At 46.4% G+C, this 21,428-nt stretch overlaps 1 protein-coding gene across 5 annotated transcripts in view; it reads left to right on the forward strand.

Moving 5' to 3' along the window:
• The window catches only part of LOC119441765 (DNA-directed RNA polymerase II subunit RPB1), a 65,565-nt gene that overhangs the window by 26,486 nt on the left and 17,651 nt on the right, over window positions 1-21,428 (forward strand). For all 5 annotated transcript variants that reach the window (XM_049661600.1, XM_049661597.1, XM_049661599.1 and 2 more), the window contains 10 exons: window positions 1,642-1,851; window positions 2,986-3,324; window positions 4,296-4,424; window positions 7,224-7,446; window positions 7,952-8,162; window positions 11,840-11,984; window positions 14,300-14,405; window positions 16,683-16,888; window positions 18,755-18,979; window positions 21,021-21,368. In XM_049661600.1, the coding sequence (XP_049517557.1) occupies window positions 1,642-1,851; window positions 2,986-3,324; window positions 4,296-4,424; window positions 7,224-7,446; window positions 7,952-8,162; window positions 11,840-11,984; window positions 14,300-14,405; window positions 16,683-16,888; window positions 18,755-18,979; window positions 21,021-21,368 (2,142 nt within the window). The remainder of the gene's footprint in view (window positions 1-1,641; window positions 1,852-2,985; window positions 3,325-4,295; window positions 4,425-7,223; window positions 7,447-7,951; window positions 8,163-11,839; window positions 11,985-14,299; window positions 14,406-16,682; window positions 16,889-18,754; window positions 18,980-21,020; window positions 21,369-21,428) is intronic.

Consider the following 21,428-nt stretch of genomic DNA (forward strand, 5'->3'; position numbering starts at 1 on the left):
GCAGTGCGTTTGAATTCCAGTAGAAATTCAAACTGGTGGCATGCATTATTCATTGCCACCGTGAATAGGAATGCTCGTGTAACTCTGGCAGACTGCGGTTGGCTTTGCTCTGCTTAAATCAGTAACCTTGGTTAAGTTTATCTGCGGTTAGGGGCGACTGTGTAACAAGGATACAGCCGACTTCTGTTAATTCGACCCTTATGGGACCGATGAAATTGATTGAATTATCCGGCGGGTTAAATTTAACAAGATGCAGAAAAAACGTCATTAACACACTGCTGATTCATTTGGCAGTATTTGCCCAGTTTTAAAACGCCCCTGAATCAAACTTGCTTCCACTTTCAATGTGTCCAAAGTAAAAAACTTACCTAGAGATAGCATTAAAGCTGCTAAATAAAGCAGAAATCTGGTGCACACCAGATTTTTTTTTTTGAAGAAAAATGGGCATGGTTAAATGGCGGCTAGTTTCTTAAAGTCAGCTTCGCCTCACGGTTTCTAATGTGAGCTTCGCCGCAATACAGCCGCGTTATGCGGCGAAACATACAACCGCTGCAAATGCGGTTTTTCGCTTAGTTTTTCTGGGGGAAAAAAAAGGTGCGAGTTAGAATCAGGTAAATACAGCGATCAGACATAGCGAGCTACCGTTGTTACTTGGAAATCTTCCTAGGGCTCGCCGAAAATAGGCATTTTCAACAGGAGAAAATGGTGTTAATGCATTCACTGTCCCCTAAGCTCTGCCCAGACAGACGGCTGCCAGTAGAGGGGCCGCTATTGGGGTCACCATAGGGGTCAGGCACACATGCATGCTGACTGGTCAAGTTCGAATCATCCGGCAACCTGGCAATTTTAAAATCTAAATAACGAAAGCTTGGGCCCATAGAAATGCATGGGTGCCAGCCGGGACCTTCGGTCGGGATCGAATTAACCAGAGTTGAATTAACAGAAGTCTACTGTATTAGTCTGCTGTTTTGTGAGTTGCCTGCAGTTGTCGGCCTGTTTGCCCTTGGCAGTGTGTGTAAACTGGCAATCAAGTTTGTCTTCTTTGGTCTCATTGTAAGCCTTTTATGTGGGGTTCAAGTGCACTGCTTAAAACGGATGCTAACGAGAAAAATAATACGAGCTGTATTGGCAAATTACACTCCTGCAATACCAAATCAGTCATTCTTACTGTGAGAAGAGACTTGGTAAGCTGGAAAAGACAGAAGTTAAAGAAGGGTAGTGACACCACCTTGAAGTTTCTGCACAAGATCGCCATGACACCATGAATTTTAACTGCGTCTGCTTGGGCCTAATGAACTGTTTATTGATAAAGATGGACTAAATTGGGTCCTAAAAAAGCCAAAAGACTGAACTTCACAAGTTTTAAAAGGTTTTACTGAGTACCGGTGCTGCTGCTTTGACGTGAAGTTAAGAAATTGAAATGACCGTGATTTTCTCTTCTAATAATAAACCTATTGCCGAGTTATTAACAAAAATAGTGTTTACAGTGAGTACCTTATCAGTCAAAGCTGATTTAATGTCTTGTTTTAGTGTGCCTATAGTACCCTCCATTGTTTCACCGGTGTTGCATAACTGCTGCCATTGCGGAACATGCAAAAGTTGTTCCCTCTGTCTATTTTCTTGTGTGACGCACACATGCAGGACCAGATGATGACGATCCTCATGTTCTTGCCTATCTGGGATGGCAAGATGCCCATGCCAGCTGTGCTGAAACCCAAGCCCCTGTGGACGGGCAAGCAGATCTTTTCGCTCATCATCCCCGGCAATGTGAACCTTATCCGCACGCACAGTACTCACCCGGATGAGGAGGATGATGGACCCTATAAGTGGATATCGCCGGGTGACACCAAGGCAAGTTTTCTTGCTCAGAACCATTTTTTCTTTTTGCAAGTTCACTTTGTGGAGGTTGAAGTTGGCCATAGGTAGGCATATTCAGGTGTGACACAATGCGAAATCCATAGACCAAAACACAGATTACTTCTTGGATGTAGCAAATCGGTTGTGCGGAAATTTGCAAGGTCATGGAGGTGTCTTGAAAGGACTAAATTGTAGAGATGGACGAATATTCGGTGTTGTCGAATATTCGATCGAATTATTCTCTATTTGTTATTCGCTTCGATTCGAATTCAGGCGTTCAATATTTTCAAATTACAGTAGAACCCCACTGTTACGCAATCTGTTGGCGCAACCCCGCAATCTGTTGGCGGTCAGCGTACTGCCGCAAAAATAATCGGGATGTGCATGCGGTAGTGTAAAGTGTGTTGCAAATGATGGCATGCGTCGCAGCCGTGCTGCGAAGGAAGTCGCAAGGCCTCGATCGCCGCTGCGAGAGCCAATCAGTCACGAGATGATGAGGATTGCAGCTTCCCCACTGCATTTGTGCAAAATAGCAAAAGGATTTGCCCCTCTATTCCACTAATAAAAGTGTGTTGACGTAGTAAGCATTTGCTTATTGTTTTCTGGATACCCTGATAATTCAGCATTTGTGTAATTCGGCCATATTTTTTTTTGGTCCTGTGAAATTGGAATGAACTAGATTTTACTGTAATATGTGATATATACTATTCAAACTATTCGATTCGAAATTATTCAACCAAATCACTATTCAATTCGAATTCGCTTCTAACCTCAAATTAACTATTTGCCCATTCCTACTAAGTTGTCATCCACCTAAAAGTAACACGAAAGCTACTAAGGACAGCTTCATAGTTGAAGAAACAACAACAGGGTGCACGACAAGCACCATCGTCTTGTTTCTTTTCTTTGTGTTCATCTTTAGAGCTCTTCCCACAAGCCAAATGCTACTTTCAACTGGATGACAATTTATCGCTTTCAAGGAATTGTTGTTGCATGTGAGTTTAGTATTACTTTCCAGAGCCAGTATATAAATCATAGGATCACAGTTGGTAATCGCAGAGTTAGTGCTCGTTTTAGGGTGGGACCTTGACTGCATCTAAAAAGCCCTCCCGCAATATTTGTGTGCAGGTGCTGATTGAGCATGGGGAGCTGATCAGCGGAATAGTGTGCAAGAAGACAGTGGGTGCCTCGTCGGGCTCGCTGATGCACGTGGTGTTTGCCGAACTGGGCCACGAAGTGGCAGGGGCCTTCTACGGCCACATCCAGACGGTGGTCAATGCCTGGCTGCTTTTGGAGGGCCACACCATCGGCATTGGTGATACCATTGCCGACAAGCAGACCTTCATCGACATCAAGAACACCATCGAGAAGGCCAAGCACGACGTGATAGACGTCATCGAGAAGGCCCACAACGACGAGCTGGAGCCCTCGCCAGGAAACACCCTCAGGCAGACCTTCGAAAACCAGGTGAGAGGCTGGTCGATGTGGACCACGATGCCTCGTGACACTTGACAAAATTAGAGATGCAGCTGCCAGTGAACGTAACGCAGTTATTTGCGTAATAGACTTGGGAGCTAATTCATGCTTTTTTGACCCTGCTACAGGGCCCTGCTTCTTTTCCTGAAGTGTAAATAATTAAAAAAAAAATAAGAAAAGAAAAGAAGAAGATGAGAAAATGGCTTTGTTACTGAGGTAGTGTGACTAAATGGCAGATGTTAAGGACCTGTTCGAGAATTGTGAAATAGTTGTTTTAGCATTGTGTTAATGGCCACTGTGTGCAGTAGTCGGAAGGGGATCCAGTAACAGCCCAGCATTTTCAAAAAAATACCTGCCATGAGCAGATATCTTTTTTTTCTCTAGCACACCCATAGCAAGCGAACTTAATCTGAGCCCCAGTTGCTACCAGGTGGCGCAGCCCGCGCAGGGACTGCGGGTTGATGATGTGGCAGGCAGATGACAGTGCCATGAAATGTGAACACCAACAACAAGCAAGCGAAATGAACAGCCTGGGCATTATTGCACCTGTTCATTCTGCCAGCTCCCACAGCCCCCAGCAAGAGATGGCCGCGACCTAAAAGCACTGCAAATAATAGTGTAGCAGACAAATAAGCAACATTTTATTATCATAGATAGTGCTCCAAAGCCAGCAACTAAGCACACTTGGACATGTTTTCTAAATAAAGTTATTTAATATGTTACTAGCACTGAAAACTTATAAGCTGCAGTCAGTGTAGTTGTATGTGATGTCTCATGTGCGTGCCAGTGCTTTTGTGCAGTTTACAGTGGCTATGTACTTGTTACCTATGCTCCTGTTTCTGTTGGTTAACTTATGCTGCCTCTTGGTCCCTAAATAAGCCTTGACAGAAAAAGGCAACTCATTTTACTGGTGCTGCCGTACTGCACAGAGGTGAACTGCAGCAACCATTTCATTTGTCCAGGTCAACCGCATCCTGAACGATGCTCGTGACAAGACTGGTGCCAGCGCCCAGAAGTCCCTGTCTGAATTCAACAACTTCAAGGCCATGGTGGTCTCTGGAGCCAAGGGCTCTAAAATTAACATATCTCAGGTAAAGATACTCTTGCTCGGACAAGGGTTTGCTTTTTGTTCGTCATTGTTATGTGGACTTGCACATCGTGGCATGGTGGCCACTTCTGTTTTGCATTTTTCTCAAGCTTGGGTGGCCGTTTGTTTAAACTTCCTTTCCAAACCTTGCATCATTGTAAGCAGAGCTCTGTCAGGCCGAGTACAGTCAACGACCAATTTTTTTGGCCGCCCGATTTTTTTGGACATGCCTGAGAATTCAGACGCCTTCATGGCACTGCCACGTACCACATAGAGCCAGTGTACAGTAGAACCTCGCTGATAAGTTCCCGCTTAATATGATTACCCGGCTCCTACGTTCTCAATCACGAAAAATAATCATAACTCCATAGAGGAATGTGTTAATACGTTCCGGTTAATACGTTCCCGAAAATACGATTATTCGGCAGCAACGTTCAGCATTGCGGCAAACTGCGGTCGTATGATACGTTCTGCAGCGAAAAATTATGATTCAGGTGTGCAAAAAGGCCGCTCTCATGTGCTTGTGAAGCGTTAAGTGGCAGACGGCCGCCGCGCGGCTTCTCTGCAGTGCCCAATTCCCCTCCCCCCTCTGCGATTTCTCTGCATTGCTCGTTCGCCCGAAGTGACGAAGCGCGGCAGCAGCAGCGAGCGCATTGACCTTTGCGCTACCTCGCCCCTCGCTTCAACACAAACTACTAAGCAGCGAAAACAGGCGGACCCGCGCACACGGCGCTACGACTCGCCGAGATCGTACCGGAGGTGGTGGCGGACGAGGCGCCTGAAGACGGCGGCGAGAACGAAGGCTTGCGCCCACCGGCAAACTTCGTCGAAGCCCTGCCTAGAAGCCTTACAAAGCTTCTTTCGCACGAAAGACAACGAAAATGCGGACAAGGGTCTGCAATGTGTGCAAAAGGAGTTGTTCCTGTCCAGGGGTGTTACGGACCAGCAGAAAATACAGCCGAATCTCGATAATTCGAACTCGAAGGGGCCCGGAAATTTGTTCGAATTAAAAGAAGGACTTATTTTTGACGTATTTGTGCACCATAGCGCTACGTACGAACGGTGCGAGTCGTGAAATATCGCTGCGCGCAAGCTCTTAGCGAGCAAGGGTCACGAAACTGCCCACGCCGGCCAACGCTCGCATCCCGATAGCGCCTCTTCCTTTTCTCAACCACAATCTCTTTCTCTCGCATCCCGATAACGGCAGTGAACGGGCGTGGGCGGCGCCGGTACGGGGACGGGCGCACACTGAGATTGTCGAAGGTGCCCGAGGTTGGCAGGGAAGCGCATTTGGCCTCGGCAACCCCGTCGCTTCGGTGGCTCCCCTCGCCCTCCCTCTCAACTCTCTCGTAGCTCCCTCACCTTCGACTGTCTCCGTGCGCGCCTGCCGGCCCGGCGCCAGCTTAGCCCGCTCCCCGAAGTTTCGTTTTCTGCCGTTGAAGCGAGACAGGTTTCGTTGGCCAGACTGGGCCTCCGCGTTGTTTCCCTCTGCGCCGCAGCCGCAGCGTTGGCCGAGACGTCGGCACATACACGCGTGCTCCGGCGCGACGCAGAAACGGCGACCTTACCATTTGAGAGAGGAAATTTTCGCCGCGGTATTTTTTTTTCTTTTTTTATTTCTCCACGCGGCGTTGAGGGGTCTCTTATAAGCTTTTGCTTTATGGCAGTGTCAGAGCAATGCCAGTCAGAGGCGCCGCCACGTGATTTGGCGTCCTGCTGAGAGCATTGTCGGTGCGCGGTTATGTTCGAATTAAGTCGCAAATGCTTTCGCGATCGAATTACCGAGCGTTCTCGCCCATTGGAATGCACAACTTTGACGGGACCACAGCGTCAGTTCGAATGAACGAGATTCGACTGTAACTATGTTTTGCAAGAAATAAATGCTTTCTGCCCTTGCACCTCAAATATGGGCTTGTCAGCTTCAATTTTTACTGGATTCGGATCGTACGCTTTCTCGGATCGTACGTTTATTTTTCGCGTATTTTTGAAAACGTATGAACGAGGTACTACTGTATAAGAAAGCCTGAAATTTACAACTCAAAAACCCATCGCTGTCCAATTTCCCGGACTTCTTGCCATGACTGTAGGTCCAAAATGGCATTAATCGAAGCCACCACCACTGCCATTTTCATTATCTTGCAGCTTTGAACTGGTGCTCTCGCACAATGATCCGCTGGCAGCTATAGCCACCACCATGACAATGCTAGGCCTAGCTTCTGTGACGTTTGCCACCAAGCTTCCTGCTGTTTGGTGTCATGTTCTTCATTGAAAGAATTTGCTGCTACAGCAGTGGCGCCGACTATGCCTTTGTAATCCTCGATGATGGCTTCGAAGCGCGGAAAGCACGAAGCATTGCATATCCAACAAGTCTGAATTTTTTGAGTCCGAAAAATCCGTCGAGCAACTGTACTTCGTTTTATTATAGAGAATTTCGTTATGTTGAAGTTTGTTATATCAAGGTTTAACTGTATTGCAGCTTTGGTTTCATACTTGATTTTTTTCTAGAAGAACACTGCGCGTTATAATCAACTAAATACAGTAGAGCAGTAGTGCATTTTGCTTTGAACTGCTTTTGTCATTAATCATGAGTACACTCTTTGTACTTTACAACAGGCCATGCTTTCTTGCTTTGCGATTAACCAACCAGAATGAAACGGCCTTTCTTTTCATTTCCCTGCCACTTGTGGCTACCTTAAAAATTTTATTTTCACGCACGCCTCTTTTTTTACTGCTTCCCAGTTGTACTATTGTCAACACCTCGCAACATGAATTGCTGTGCTCTGTGCATTGTTTCACCCCACAGGTCATTGCCTGTGTGGGTCAACAGAACGTGGAAGGTAAGCGGATCCCTTTCGGCTTCCGCAAGCGGACGCTGCCCCACTTCATCAAAGACGACTACGGTCCCGAGAGTCGTGGCTTCGTTGAGAACTCCTACCTGGCCGGTCTGACCCCTTCCGAGTTTTTCTTCCACGCCATGGGAGGAAGAGAGGGTCTCATTGATACTGCTGTCAAGACTGCCGAAACAGGTTGGTTATCGTAATTGTAAACAGGAGTGCACAGGCAGAGAGTACGAGGCATAAAGTGGAATGCAAGTTAGTCAAAATAATTTGCGATGTGTGTCTGCAATTCCAAGTCCATGTGTGAACGGGATACTGTTATAGCAAATTATAGGGGGTTTTGCCTGTTCCCATTTTGACCGTTGACATTGACTTACCACCATTGACTGGCCACCAGGAATGCTGTTTTGAGAAAATGAGTAAAGACATTCCATAACCAGTTAATGATGATTATGACAAAGGCTAAATCAATCAAGGATGATAAAGGGATCCAATCAAGCAAGAATAAATGCTCTACACCAATCAGGAGCAATGGGACGCATAAAGATATCTGAGCCAATTTTCGGCTCCCAAAAGCAGGGTCTCCCCTTAAGTGAAATTGCTCTACTGATCTGACGCTAGTGGTCCAGGTCAGTAGATCTGGCTATTTGTTCAGGAACAATGGCCAATGTGTGCATGCATGCCTTGTCTGCAGGTTACATCCAGCGTCGTCTGATCAAGGCTATGGAGAGCGTGATGATCGCCTATGACGGCACGGTGCGAAACAGCAACGGCCAGGTGATCCAGCTGCGTTACGGAGAGGATGGCCTCGACGGGGGCACCGTCGAATTCCAGAGCATGCCCACCCTTAAACCTTCGAACAAGTCTTTTGAGAAGAAGTTCCGCTTCGACACTTGTAACGAGCGGTGAGTTTTCTTGTTTCCTTCTAGCGATTGTTAATTGAATGTACTGTGCTTACCGCTGTGAACATCAAAATTGTACATACTACAGGGTTGCCCACTGTTAAAGGCAATAGATAAAAAATTATTCTGCAGGCTTCACTGCTTTGAGACACATTTTGCCAAGTACGGAGAAAACTCTGAGCTGCTTACCTGAAGATGTTGTAGATATGCTTCCGAGGGGTGGACATGGTGCCCAGAGCTATTTTACTTATTTTTAGACCACATTCGAATAGAATGCAATCTTGTTCAGTTTTCGAGCTGACTTAAAGGAGCTGACTTATACTGCAATTATTTTTTTATGAAGTAAATAATTATGGAGATAATTTAAGGTCCATTACTATTATTTGTTGAGACAGTAGGCAAAAAAATTGGGCTGATAGCTAAAATAATACATGAGAGGACAGCAGAATGTTTAAGGAGTGAAATGCTGCAAGCAACTTTCATATCCAACAACAGTTGTCAGTTTAGCAGCTCAACAAAGTTTGGCCTTTACAGTATAGCTACTAGGGAACAAGAACAAAAGCAAATAAAAAAAAATTTATAGAGGAAAAAAAAAATCTGCTTCCAGCACTTAAACCTTTATGCATTTAGCTTCGTATAGCAAAAAAAAAAAAATTACAGCTGTAGCTATCATAGATCTTGATATATTGTTGCCGCAAACGAGCAGGCTGAGCAAAAAGCTTGTTTTGAGAAAGTTTAGAAAAACACAGAGAACTTTATTTATTCGAAGTAGGCACATGTTAGCAGTTGTAACAGGCTAGTATGGCCATCGCACGTCCCAGTGTGTCTACCACAGTGTGAAACGTTTATTATCGGAAAAAAAAAAAGTGTTGACTGATTATAGCTACTCTGCATTTCGCACGCAGCGAGATAGTTCACGAGGAACGGGTTGCAAATTTAGCCACCGCGCTGATGTGGCATCACCACAGTTCGCGGACGAGATGACTATCTTTATGGTACGAGATGACTATCTTTATGGTGAGACCGTGGTCACATTCACCTTTGCCCACTGTCGCACCTCCACCTCACAACTTGCGCTTTACACAACACAGGAGAACATTTATAGAACCGAGGTAACGACAACGAAGCGCAAGTCCATCGCATCTGAGCCAGCTTGCTGCAGTGTTAGCGTGTGCAAGAAAATCTTATTTTCGCTTGGTATCAGTTTTACAGTGAGGCTGTTAGCCCCTCTGTTGGTCGGCATTTTTCGTGTCCTGCGTCTGTGAGCAAAAATGTGAGCAGTTCTCGGAGGTAGTGCAATACCGAGCCAACCCGCGGTGGAGGTGAAGCAGGCTTTCGGCAAAGCAGGCAGCACTCGGCAAAGTGAAGTGAGAAATGCATACATTCTTTGGAATCGCGCATACAGCATACAGAAGAGCATACGTTTCAATAAATAACAAGCGCAAAACAAGGATCTGAAGCACATAATTTATGATGAGGCGCTCCTGATATCATTGCGAAGCACGCAGCACTCCCTGCATGAATTTTCTGGTAAGGATTACTGCCGCGGCGACGTGGGGAGGGATGTCACTAGCCTTTCGTATATAAAAAGAAAAGCAGCCTTGCAACTGATTTCATTGTTGTTGCAGCACTGCTATGGGTGGCAGTGTGCTGTCAAAATTATGATTACTCCTATTACTACCATTACTACCATTACTCTAAAGCAATAAAGCATTGCATACCCTCCTCAGAAGTTGTAGGGGTGGTTTTCAACAGCTTTGCTGGACATCCACTTTCGCAGGGCCGGGATGGCGAGAGAATCCAAAAATAACATTTTCAAAAAACTAGTTTTCCGCAAATTTTTTTTTTGTGTCTAAGGTCTTCCTCCTTAAAGGCTAACTCCGGTATTTTTTAAGCCATATTATTATATTGTCATTTTGAAATGGCATTGACAGTCCTGTCACCGGTTGGGTGGTTCAATTTGCTTAGGAGCGCATCAATAATTTTAAATAATCAATAAACGAGGTACCGAAATGGGAAGCTGCTTCGTGTGATGTCACGCTGAGTCGATGACATCAGATCCTACACTCTCGTAATGTGAACACGCAGAATGCGTACTAGACACGAAATAGACGTGTTGCTAACGCAAAAAAAGCGAAGCTGGTGATGCCTCCTGACGACCAGGGGAGACTTTCCAGCTCTTTCGAGCCAAACAGTGGCGATTTCAGCGACGAATTCAGCAACGTTATGATCGTTGGAAAGATCGCCGTTTGCTTCTCACCGCCGCTTCGCAGGACAGCTGACGTGCCCAAGCTCAACGCATTGTGCTGCAGCAAGATGAAGAGATGCACTGGTTATCACGTCTGTCAAACGATGATTGTCGGCCGTTGTCTCGTAGAAAAAAAAGCCAGCTTCGCCGTTTCTTGGCAAAGTGGCAGTGTAGTCTCTGGCATCGCAAACACAGGGTGGCCAGTAAAATGCCATACATTCGTAGGTGAGCATGAGTCGGGAACACCCAACTGATCTTTAAATTTACACAGCAAGCTGGGTGAGTTGGCAACTGAACATCTCCTAAGGGGTGGGCAGCGCTACCTGGACAAAGGACAAAGGAGACGATATGAGCACTGATCTTTAAAATTAATTTTCAGGAAAACTAAATGACTTGCAGTCATATCGTTTGGCACAAATGGTCAGAGTGCAAAAGGGAATGTATATTCAAAATTTTATCAAGGTCAGCGGACATGGAAATATTGCCGGAGTTGCCCTTGAAGTTGAATACACGTTAAATATGAGTTGGGAGACAGCGCTCATTTCATGCCTTCTTTTTCTCACTCCTTTGTGAGCTGACGTTTGCATTTCAGACGTCACGTTTTCTCCACTGGGTGTGTTGTGTGCGTACAATTGCCGAGCACGTGAAAGATCTCGGCCACGTGCACGCTTCCGCTAGTGTACGAAGACGGTGACGGGAGTGACGGACTAGGCCGACTACGCTTTACCGACTACTTGAACATGCAAGCGGACGTGCAGACATTATAATGTGGAAGACGAAGTCACCGACAGGGTGCCAGTAGGCAATGGCTGGGACGATAATGAACGTACTCGTGCGCCTGCTTTAGCGATGGCTATCAAGTCCCTCAACGCTGTCCACCGCTTTGTTGTGTGTAGTGGTGGTGACTGTGAGATGCTGCACATAATTACCGGCTAGAGATCACGAGTGGTATTCTCGGGCGATGACTTTCAAAGATAGTTTAACCTTCGTGAGACGTGCTGTGCCAGGCTTTTTACCTTCACACAGTGCCAAGAGTGCTGCTGGCCGCATACTTCGACCCGTCCAATGTTGATTCTCACGAAAATGGAACGATTTCTGAAAGTGATTGCGCAAGAATACATCATGACCTTCGGTGTAGCGAGCATACCGTACCAAGCAATCCCGCACCAATCTTCGAGTAGTCCTGCTACACAGAAAATCAACGTGACATGTTTGTGTCATGCAGTTATGCCCTTCTTATTCTGGCTATTTTTTCTTCTGTCCGGGTAATTCGAAAATCTGCTTCATTTTTGTGATCCGGCAAACTTTGAAATAATGAAGCCTTACTATAATGTCTTTTGCTCTTACTTCTTTGACATGCTCAGGATAGTCCTAGAGCAAAGATGGTGTGTTGCAGGATCTTTTAAAACAGATATTGTTGCTTTGTTTCCAGATATCTGCGTAAGGTGTTCACTGAAGACGTGGTGCGTGAACTCATGGGCAGCGCCACAGCTGTCTCTGAGCTGGAGAAGGAGTGGGAACGGCTCAGGAAGGACCGGGAAATATTGCGAACCATCTTTCCTACGGGTGACAGCAAGGTGAGTGCGGCCTGCCTTCTCTAGAAATGGGAACTGGATGACATGACATGTCCTGTTGTCAAGAAGCACATGCTTGACTCAAGCTGAATCGAAATCAGCGTACCGGGCAGGACAAACGGAATGGGCGGATTGTCCATTCATTTTGTTTGTCCTGTCCTATGTGCTGTTACTCCAATTAGCTATAGCATGTACCAACCAGCCCAAACCAGCACTCATTTGTAGTCTTAAGGGGGAACGCTGCTTTTGCATTGCGGAAAATGGCCAAAAAAATAAAAATTTTTTGAAAATACCATTTTCAGTTTCTATAACTGGTTTTCTCTCTGATTTCGAAATATCCTCGACTGAAAACCATGCGAAAGTGCTCTAAAGATGTGTATCAGCCAAGGTGGCAAAAATTCTGTGGAAAAAAAAAACAGCGCTTTTGAAGCCGCGATACAGTGCAGACCACTTATAACGTGACTGCTTTTAGCGTGGGACCGGTTATAGAGTGTTTTTTTTTTTTTTTGACTACCGATATATCTCCCATAAAACTGAATGTATAGGCGGACCGTTTATTGCATAGGCGCGCGAAGCAGAATACTGGTTATAGCGCGGTTCTTTTAAGCCAGCGACGATGAAATCGGCGCACGGAGCACGGCCTGTTCTAGGAGGCGTTGAGCACAGCCTGCACGGTTGCCGGGGGTGCAAACTGCGGAGGAGTGAGAGCGCGGGCTCGCGCTTGGAGATCAGCAGCGAAAAGTGAAACAAAAAGTCGCAGTTTCCCCCTAAAGAAGCATCAATTGTGATAGCAAATTTACTAGTAGAGTATACGGAGTAAGGAGAGTAGTTTTATCGCCGGCATAAACTTGGACACATCCGCTTACTAACCGAATTAACAAGCATGGTGTCAGCGCGCACAAGCAAACATGAATAGATCGCACTCGATGACCGCAGACAAGCACTGTAAAAATGCTGGCGTGAGCAAACGCGGCAGGAGCGGCGACCGAAGGTTTGTGTGGTCTATCTCTTCAACGAAAACTGAGCGGCGAAATCAGCGCATAAAAAGGTCAGAGCCGTGTGGAGATCGCTTTCAAGATACGGTGCGCGCGACAGCCCTCAGCCGCGTAAAGTATGCAGTTCCTGGCAGAGTAGAAGCAGTGCTCCCACCCACCCGCGCTGCCTTCGCGCTTTCCTCCTTTCCTGTGGGAGTTCCCCTTGTGCCCGGTCGCAAGATACGCATTGAGTGCCGCAGCTAAACGTCACCTCCCCTCCCTCCCTCCCATACCCCCATGACCTTCTGCACGGCGAGAGTCGTCGCGTTTGCTCTCCGCCGTATGTTTGCTCTCCGTGAAAGCACACGTCCCTCGCGCACTTTCACTTGCACATACGGCATACAGCATTTTTTTTTTTTTTCAAGAGTGGGAGCGTGGGCGCACGCGTGGGGACCAGCGGCCAAAAGTAAAACATAAAGGAGGAGAAGGGCGGGAGACTTTGGAGGAAGGAGGGCACGGGTTTTCATCACTACAGCAGCGTCTAATCAGGGTGCGCGGAGTGCGGGGTAGAACGGTAGTGCACTCCCTTTTTTTTTTTCAGGAGTGGGAGCGTGGGCGTGCACATGGAGACCAGTCTCGAGACGAAAATAACAGCGTGCTTCCGCTGATGCCTCACTTGTCAAGAGAACTTGGTTTCTGGGCTGTGTGGTTTCTGGGCTGGGCTGTGTGGCATGTGTGTATGGGTGAAATATGTAACAAATTGTGTTTGAAAGGTGGGTTGCCTGTTTGGCATAAGCAAAAGCCGAAAAAAGCATGCTTTGGTTATAACGCGATACCGCTCATAGCACGAATTTTTACAGCTCCCATGACTTACGTTATAAGCGGTCTACACTGTATCTCCGGAATGGTGCATCCGAGCACGGCCATTGTAAAGGGAATATTATTGGGGTCATCATAGGGGTCAGGCTCATACATGCTGACTAGTCAAGTTCGATTTATCCAGTGAAATTATAAAATCGAAATAACGAAAGTTTGGGCCCATAGAAATGCATGGGTGCCGGCTGGGAGCTTCGGTCGGGATCGAATTAACTGGAAAATCGAATTACCCCCGAGGCGATCTAGTGGAAGTCTACTGTGTTAAAGCACAATTTATGAATGCAGCCCAACTTGTTTTTCTCTTTGGTCTACCTTTAAATCCGGTAATTTGATATTGATATTGAGTTGCTGAAGTGCCGATGTTTGCTTGATGTGAAAATTTGGGTAGCAGCTTGTGCACTGATGTGCACTTTGGCCCATGAGGCCACGCTAGGTTTCCTTACAGGGGTTTCGATGTCGTGAATGCAGGTTGTGCTACCGTGCAACCTCCAGAGGATGCTCTGGAATGCTCAGAAGATTTTCCGGGTGAACCTGCGTGCACCCACAGACTTGTCTCCTCTCAGGGTAGTGCAAGGTGAGAGTTTGTACTATACTCGTAGAGAAAACTGCACATCACTTCTGCAGTTTAAGCAAGAGCTGCATAACTACTGCCATGTTGATGGCCTTAACTATTGACCATGAACCAGGTGGTACTGCCCGTCTTTTTTGGGAAGCGTCATCCTGATAGTTCAATTTAAGAGCGTGTGGCTTTCCTCATGAACCAAGCTGTGCCCAGCTAGGCTGCAGGTGGCAATAGTGCGTGCCTGGGAAATGGGATGTTATCAACTTTCGTCAGAACTGAGCGTTTGCAGTTCTGTGCACACCTCATTCTACGTCTGGGGCTCGTATAAAGTGAGGATTCCTTTTCCTAGACTCTGTTCCTTTCTTATTTCTTATTATCCAACGGTCACACCTGGCTGATCCCACACGATAACGGAACCGAAGCACTGCTCGGACCACTGACGAAATGTGAAAAGGAATACAAAATGCGACGTTAAATTTTGGGTGATTCTTTTTTCCACGGCCACCCCTAAAAAGTAGGATACATGGTACGATGCGGCATCTGATACAGCACCAGACACGCCGGTGCGCGGGCATCCGATCTAGCATGCAGGCATCCAATCCAGTGGTATGGCATGGCAAAACGCCTCTGTTCTGGTGCGTTGTGGACGCCTTATCAGAGGCTAAATTGAAGTTTGGGTTGCAATCATGCGAGAAACACAAAAAGCTCACTTTTTAATTGGAAAATTCGGGGGTGCGTTCATTACGAGAGTGCATTCATTATGCGAGTAGATATGGTACTTCCAATTTGAACACATTCTTATCATTTTATGGAGGATGTTAACACGGTTGATCCTCAATGTAGTAAACACGGATGCATGAAAATATTGGACATAACGAAGTAAGTACCATTTTCTCGTCCATATTAGCGCGTCATGAATGTATGTTTTCAATGAATATCAGATAGAATGAAAGTTTTTGATGTCTTAAGTTACTTTGTTATAACGATACTTGACTGTATTACCCCTTTGCGGTCCGCTGTCGGGCATCGCCCGACATTGGGGTTCGGGGGGTTAAATTTTGCCGTTTTTCGCACTGCGATTCATGCGCATTCTTTGTATACACGATGCGCCATCTCTTGAGGGATAAATAAACTTTGTTGAAGTTTACTTTTCTTTGCACTAGGGTGCAGCACAATGTTCAGCACGGCTTCTGGATACCAGAGTGTTCTCACTTGCGCGCGGAACAGCACGTTCGCGCGCAATAAACACGATGCGCCATCTCTTGAGGGATAAGTAAACTTTGTTTCTTGAAGTTTACTTCTCTTTGCACTAGGGTGCAGTATAATGTTCAGCATGGCTTCTGGATACCAGAGCATTCTCACTTGCGCGCGGAACAGCACGTTTGTGCGGTTCGCTGAGAAGCATGACCACTTTTTCATCGCGTGTGTTTTACGGTGGCGCATTTAGTGAAAGCTTTTAGAGGTTTCCATTGTCAATAGCTTTATTTTGAGGCGCACACAGCTGTGGAATCATGCTGAGAAAGAACAGCGACACCTGCAGTACTGCCGCAACCTCTTCCAAGAGCTGGTGGGTGACGTGAGGGCTAGAGCCAAAAAGCGGGGCCCGTCTGCGCAGAAGGAGTGCGAGGAAAGGCTAGATGGGAGGAGCCATTTCATTTACAAGCTCCCAGGCCGAAGCAGCAAGGACTGTGCTGCTTGTAGCGATCGAAAAATTAACAGAGGCAGGAGGGAAACTGTTATTCTGCAAAACCTGCAGTAACAACCCTGGCCTGCATCCAGGAGAATGCTTCGAGCGGTATCACACGCTGCTCAAATATCGGTAGAGGAGTTGCCTGCAGAATGCAAAATAAGCAATAAAAATTCTATGAGTTTTTCGTCCACAGTTTGTGGTTTTCATCGCGGCGCTATAAACTGGCAAAATAGTTTCGGACCAGAACAGCCGGAAAGTGGGTAAAAGTTTCAGACTGCTAAGGGCTAAAGATTCACAAACTCCTGCACTCGAGCCTCATTATAACGATGTTGTATCGGACACAAAAGTGCCTTCGATATATCCAGTATTCATTATAAGCATGTGTTCAATACATGCTGATATTTGTTAGAAACATTGTATGTTTACTTCGCTATGTCCTCTGAATTGTTACAACTGTATTCATTGTATCGAGGTTTCACTGCCACCTCGCCAATGGTACAGCAAAGTGTGCTGTTGCTCTTCTTCTTCTGGCCCTTCTCCGGGGTTTATTTCTGTGCCTCAAGGCTTGACTGGCAATTTGGCACACTGGTGCGATGCAGGTGTGGAGGAGCTGGTGAAGAAACTAGTCATTGTACCTGGTGAGGACCACTTGAGCATCCAGGCCAACGAGAACGCCACGTTCCTGTTCCGTGCACTGTTGCGAGCCACTCTGTGCTCTAAGCGTGTGGCCGAGGAGTTCAGACTCTCCACGGAGTCGTTCGAGTGGCTGCTGGGCGAGATTGAGACCCGGTTCCACCAGTCACAGGTGCGTGGGCAGCAATGTGATTTCTTTGCAGTGGCTGTGAGCCAGTATCCCAATAGAACTTTTGCACTTTTTATTGTCTGTGAGTACAGTTGAACCTCAATATGGTCCCATGGTCACGGCGGTGAAGAATAAAACATTGCCAAGGGCGTGAGCTTATAAGTTGACTCTTTTGTGGGGAAACTTATGCCCAGAAAAACAAGCAACACTCTAAAAAAAAAAGAAAGTACAATGTTAGCATTGAGCGCAGTCGTCGGTTGTCGAAATCTGGTCAGTGGGCCAATATGTGACCCATTGTACATTCCAGCGTAATAGCTGGTGTTCGTGCGTGTTCCAGAATGTACACCACAGTGGAACCTTGATTATACGTCCCCCGGTCATGCGACGACCCGCATTTTACGATGAATTTGGTTTGGTCCCGGCAGAACCCCCATAGAAATAATGTATTAAAGACCTCAATTATACGATGCAATTTTACACTGACCCCGCCTCGTACGACTCTCTCTGGTACCGTCCGTGAAAAAAAAAAAGAAAAAAGAAAAAGAAGGAAAAAAGCCCTAGGAAGCGCAGACTGGCACATGAGCACACTGCTGCTGGCTGAAAAGGGGTGTGCAATACCGTATTTACCCGAATGTAAAGTGATCGCGATTGTAATGCAAGGGGCGACTTTCCAGTCATGCGAAATAAAAAAAAGTATAAAACCGCGAATGTAACGCAGGGTGAACAAAAAAAGAAATGGTACCTTTATTCAAGGAATTGCAATTCGGAAACTAGTTCTCTTCACTCATCATCGTCGTCTGAAGAGGAGACTGAGCTTTCCTTGGGTCGTATTCTCGGGCGATCATTTTTGTAGATAGTTTCACTTTCGCGAAATTTCGCCCGATTCGGCACTGAAAGCGTGCCCGTCAAGTGTGTAATTGTTTCTGGCGCTGTCCTAAGCTTGCTATCAGCGTCAAGAGAGCTGTCGAGGGGTTCAGTGCCGGGACGAGCTGAGTCTCGCAAGAGCGAAACTATCTCCAAGAGTGATCACCCGAGAATCAAGCCATCTTCTGTTCCGTCGAACTTGTTTGAGATTTAAGTACTTCTTAAAAGACCGCACAACCATTTCATTCGGGGTCAGTGCAAGGTCACTTCTAGTTCCACAGGCCTTTTTGATTGGCTTCGCAATTGAAGTTGGCCTGCCGCTGGTCCCGTCATCCGCGAATTATCGACATCGAGACACCGAGCCACGGCGGACCTTCCAAGCTCCTCGGCCATCAGATTGTCTCGTCTCTAGAAGCAGCCGTTATGCCGAATGCACTGCGTTGCCATAACGTCGTGAATGAACGGAGTCGAACCGCAAAAGGTCGTAGGGTAACCAGGCACAAGCACAGTGAAAACAGCTTCAATTCCAACCAAAAACAAGTTCGAACTTCAGTCGACTTGTCTATAGATTGGATTGAGACGTATGGTTATAGGTTGCTAACGTAACGCCAAAAATAGCGGGATTTAGTATATTTGTTTTAAAATGGTCATTTTTGCTCGTACTCAAATGTAATGCAAGCAACGAAACTCGTGAAAAAAAACTGCGTTACAATCGAATAAATATGTCATTTTTTAATAATTTAATCTACCTTCCTTGGAGCAGTGCAGGTTAGTGCTGTAGGCTTATTCAAGCGGTATGTACCTGTTTTTTGGGGCAAGACTGAGCGTCACTGCCTAGATTCTTAGTTTTTATTTTTTTTTATACGATGGTTTTGTGTAATCCCCTCAAAGTGGTATAATCAGGGTTCCACTGTATTTGAGTCTTGCATACAATGTTATTGGGCAAAAAGGAATGTAAGACAGTCGTTTGTTTGTCTTTCTAATTTTTTTCGGGGGGGGCTGCAGGGCCAACCTGGTGAGATGGTGGGTGCCCTGGCCGCCCAGTCTCTGGGTGAGCCGGCCACCCAGATGACCCTAAACACTTTCCACTACGCCGGTGTGTCAGCCAAGAACGTCACACTGGGTGTGCCCCGTCTGAAAGAGATCATCAACATCTCCAAGAAGCCGAAGACACCCTCGCTCACTGTCTTCCTGACGGGTGCCGCTGCACGAGATGCTGAGAAGGCCAAGGTAACGTGTTCACTCCCTTGCTCACCTGACTGCATTGTCTTTCAACGTATATGTGCCAACTCTCTCTAATTGTTTGTAAAGTTGACTTATTGTGGCTCATTCTTCAATTTATGAATGTGCATATAGATCTAGAAAAAAGAAAATCTGTTCGCGAGAAAGTTTTAATGGTGTTGTAACGGGGCAGCACAGTAGTGCAACAGATGCATGCAAGAAATTGTGCAGAAATCATCGACAATGATTGTCAATGTAAGTGAGCAGCCAAACACCTCTGGAAAACTATTTGCTTTATCGAGGGAATGATGCGCTTGAAGGCCTGCACTTGTTTTAGGTAACATGATTTCATAGAGAACAGAGCCGTTAACCAGCACATCTGTAGCAGGGACTTTACGACAGCATCTAAACCTTGAGATGCCCCTAAGCGACGAATGTGCTCTGCAGCTTGGTGGCATGAGAGCACATGATCTTTGCATCAGTGCCTTTTATCGGCAATGAAAGTTTGACCACCAACCACTGATTAACACGATAACAGGCACAATAGCATGTACGCTTTAAGAGAAATTGTGATTGTACCAGTGCCACCCTTTGTGGCAGCGCAAGCCGCCATGAGCTACAAGAGTATGTACTTGCTTCAAACAAGTTTATGGAAACAAGTTCTTGAAGCATGCCGACAGCAGCTAAGTTGCCATAAAAGTTGCTGTAATGTAAAGATAAATGTGTTGCATGTCAATCACTGCTGTTCCAAGTTTCCGGTTGCTTGTTTGCTGTGTCTAAAGGTAAATTATTGTTAATAATGTACATGTGTATCCCACAAGTTGTGTGTGTGCTCAGGGCAAACCTAAAAGAAAAATGTATGCTACTCCCCATCGTCCCCCTGCTGTAGTGTCTGCAGGTTGCAGGTTGGCACGTATGCTTGCACACTTTTAGTCTGTGTTTTGGAGGACTTCACCTCTTTATGTCATACTGTGAGTGTGTGTAGCTTTAGGTGCTGTTTGGCAGTTGTCATGTACTTTTCACCTTTCTATGTCTTTTGTATCCAGTACATATTCAGTATGTACTCCAGTACTACCCAGTACACCAATATAAATCATCTAATACATCCCTTCAGATAATTGACAGACGTCACCTGCGTGTGGCTGGTACTTCGTTCACTGCTCACTCTGTTCAGTCAGGATATTCCTGTACCCGCTGCGATGGCGCAGTTAGCCAAGGCGTTGCTCTGCTGAGCACACAGTCGCGGGATCGAATCCCGGCCGCGGCGGCAGCGGGCGAAATGCAAAAACGCCCGTGTGCTTGCGTTGTAGTGCACGTTAAAGAACCCCAGGTGGTCAAAATTAATCCGGAGCCCTCCACTACGGCGTGCCTCATAATCAGAACTGGCTTTGGCATGTTAAAAAACCCCAGAAAGAAAGACTGGATATTCCTCTGATTTGCACTCTTCAGTGCCCAATGTTTCACACGCTAAGGCATTCAGCATCGTTCGGGTTTTCATTCACCCACCAGGTTTGGGCACTGCAAACTGACAAGTGTGGTGTGAAAACAGCATAAATTTCAACCGAAAGCCTGCACACCCTTTCTTTCGAAGAAACTGCGCTTCCTGCTGGAGAATCAGTCACGTGCATAAGTGCCTCTACGTCAGATGCATGCCTGCAATGCCACCAATTACGATGCACGACTTCTGTAAATAATCCAAAGCAGAATACGCAAAACTACCACTGGAAGAGGGTCGCAAAGCAAAGAATGATGAGAAGAAATAAAGGAGTCGGTGCTCGTGACATAAAGGTGATTTGGTCTCTTGGCTCCAATATGGGAGAAGGCAGGGAAGGAATGTAACTTGCAGCCAGACACTAGTCGAGGCAAAGGGGGAGATTGTGAAACTTGCCTTCTGGCATCATTGAACCAATTTGACAAAAGTACGGTGAAACGCTCCCCAGAGGGCACTTCACAACTTTCAGTTAAAACCGGGATTTGTGATGATGCATGGTGAGGGGGCCTTTTGTGTGAGGCAGCCTTGATGTGACAGATTTCGTTTGATTTTTCTCAGGACGTTCTGTGCCGGTTGGAGCACACAACCCTGCGCAAGGTGACTGCCAACACAGCCATCTACTACGATCCCGACCCACAGAACACGGTCATATCGGAGGACCAGGAGTTTGTAAACGTCTACTATGAGATGCCCGACTTCGACCCCACTCGCATATCGCCCTGGCTGCTCCGTGTGGAGCTGGACCGCAAGCGTATGACGGACAAGAAGCTCACCATGGAGCAGATTGCCGAAAAGATCAACGCTGGTTTTGGTGATGACCTCAACTGCATCTTCAATGACGACAACGCCGAGAAGCTGGTCCTACGTATACGAATCATGAACAGCGATGATGGCAAGTTCCAAGATGTGAGTTGCACGGTTTTCTTGTTCCTCGCTTATGTTTCCTTGTTGAGTGCTCTGTTCATT

Source organism: Dermacentor silvarum, chromosome 2 (assembly GCF_013339745.2).
Source record: "Dermacentor silvarum isolate Dsil-2018 chromosome 2, BIME_Dsil_1.4, whole genome shotgun sequence".
Lineage (NCBI taxonomy): Eukaryota > Metazoa > Arthropoda > Arachnida > Ixodida > Ixodidae > Dermacentor > Dermacentor silvarum.